Source organism: Aphanomyces invadans (genome assembly GCF_000520115.1).
Source record: "Aphanomyces invadans strain NJM9701 unplaced genomic scaffold supercont1.2, whole genome shotgun sequence".
NCBI lineage: Eukaryota > Oomycota > Saprolegniomycetes > Saprolegniales > Verrucalvaceae > Aphanomyces > Aphanomyces invadans.
Genome location: NW_008580147.1, coordinates 2,720,352 through 2,721,157, shown reverse-complemented (window position 1 = coordinate 2,721,157; position 806 = coordinate 2,720,352). Strand labels below are relative to the sequence as shown.

Genomic DNA, 806 nt, shown 5'->3' with positions numbered 1-806 from the left:
GCGAACTACATTGCGGTCAATTTCGGAACAGACAGGTAGTTCAACAGCATTTACTTTCTGCAAAGGCAAACAATCAGGGTCTATAGGAATAAGCCACGGTTCTCTTCACACCGCTACCTTAAGCTGGGTCTATTTCGTTCGCATTCCAATGCCATACGTCCGTTCTTGACTGAAGCCAACAAATACTGCTGCATGTTATTTGAGTTCAAGATGGTACGGGCGAACATGGAGCTGAACGATATGATGCAGTTTGGCACGTGCAAGTCGAAGAGGTATATTACTAAAGTGATATTCCTCAGTGCTGTGGCACGGCCACGTTTCATTGATAACACTGGCATGTGGTGGGACGGCATGCTTGGAACGTGACCCTTTGTTGAGCCCATCCAAGCCCAGCGAGACAGTGCCAATCGTGCAGCAGGGACCTACGAAACGAAGTCAGTTGTCGTGACCAAAGGCGTACCGCACATTCTTCATCGATAAAGTCTTGCCGCCGATTGTCGCCAAGTGGCCTTGTCCCGACCGGAACGTGAAGCTGCAGCACGACAACTCCAGGGCGCGTGACACCCCATTCGATGCGACGGTTCTTGCCGCCTTCGCCAACTACACCACTGCCGGTTGGACGTTCACGATCGAACCGCAGCCAGCAAACTCACCTGACATGAACATCCTGGACCTGGGATTCTTCGCTGCCACACAGTCACTACAACACAAAACGTCAGCGCGCAACGTGGATGAGGTGGTGGCGAATGTGGAAGCCGCTTTCGTCGACTATCCCTCCGAGCGCTTGGATCGTACCTTTCTCACGC

The 806-nt window shown here is 52.4% G+C and overlaps 1 protein-coding gene across 1 annotated transcript in view; it reads left to right on the top strand.

The window, feature by feature from the left end:
• Positions 1-658: 658 nt before the first annotated feature.
• H310_01681 (hypothetical protein) overlaps positions 659-806 on the top strand; it is a gene marked incomplete at both ends in the record, with an annotated part of 641 nt that continues 493 nt past the window's right edge. The window contains one exon of the mRNA XM_008864872.1: positions 659-791. Coding sequence (XP_008863094.1) covers positions 659-791 — 133 coding nt within the window. The remainder of the gene's footprint in view (positions 792-806) is intronic.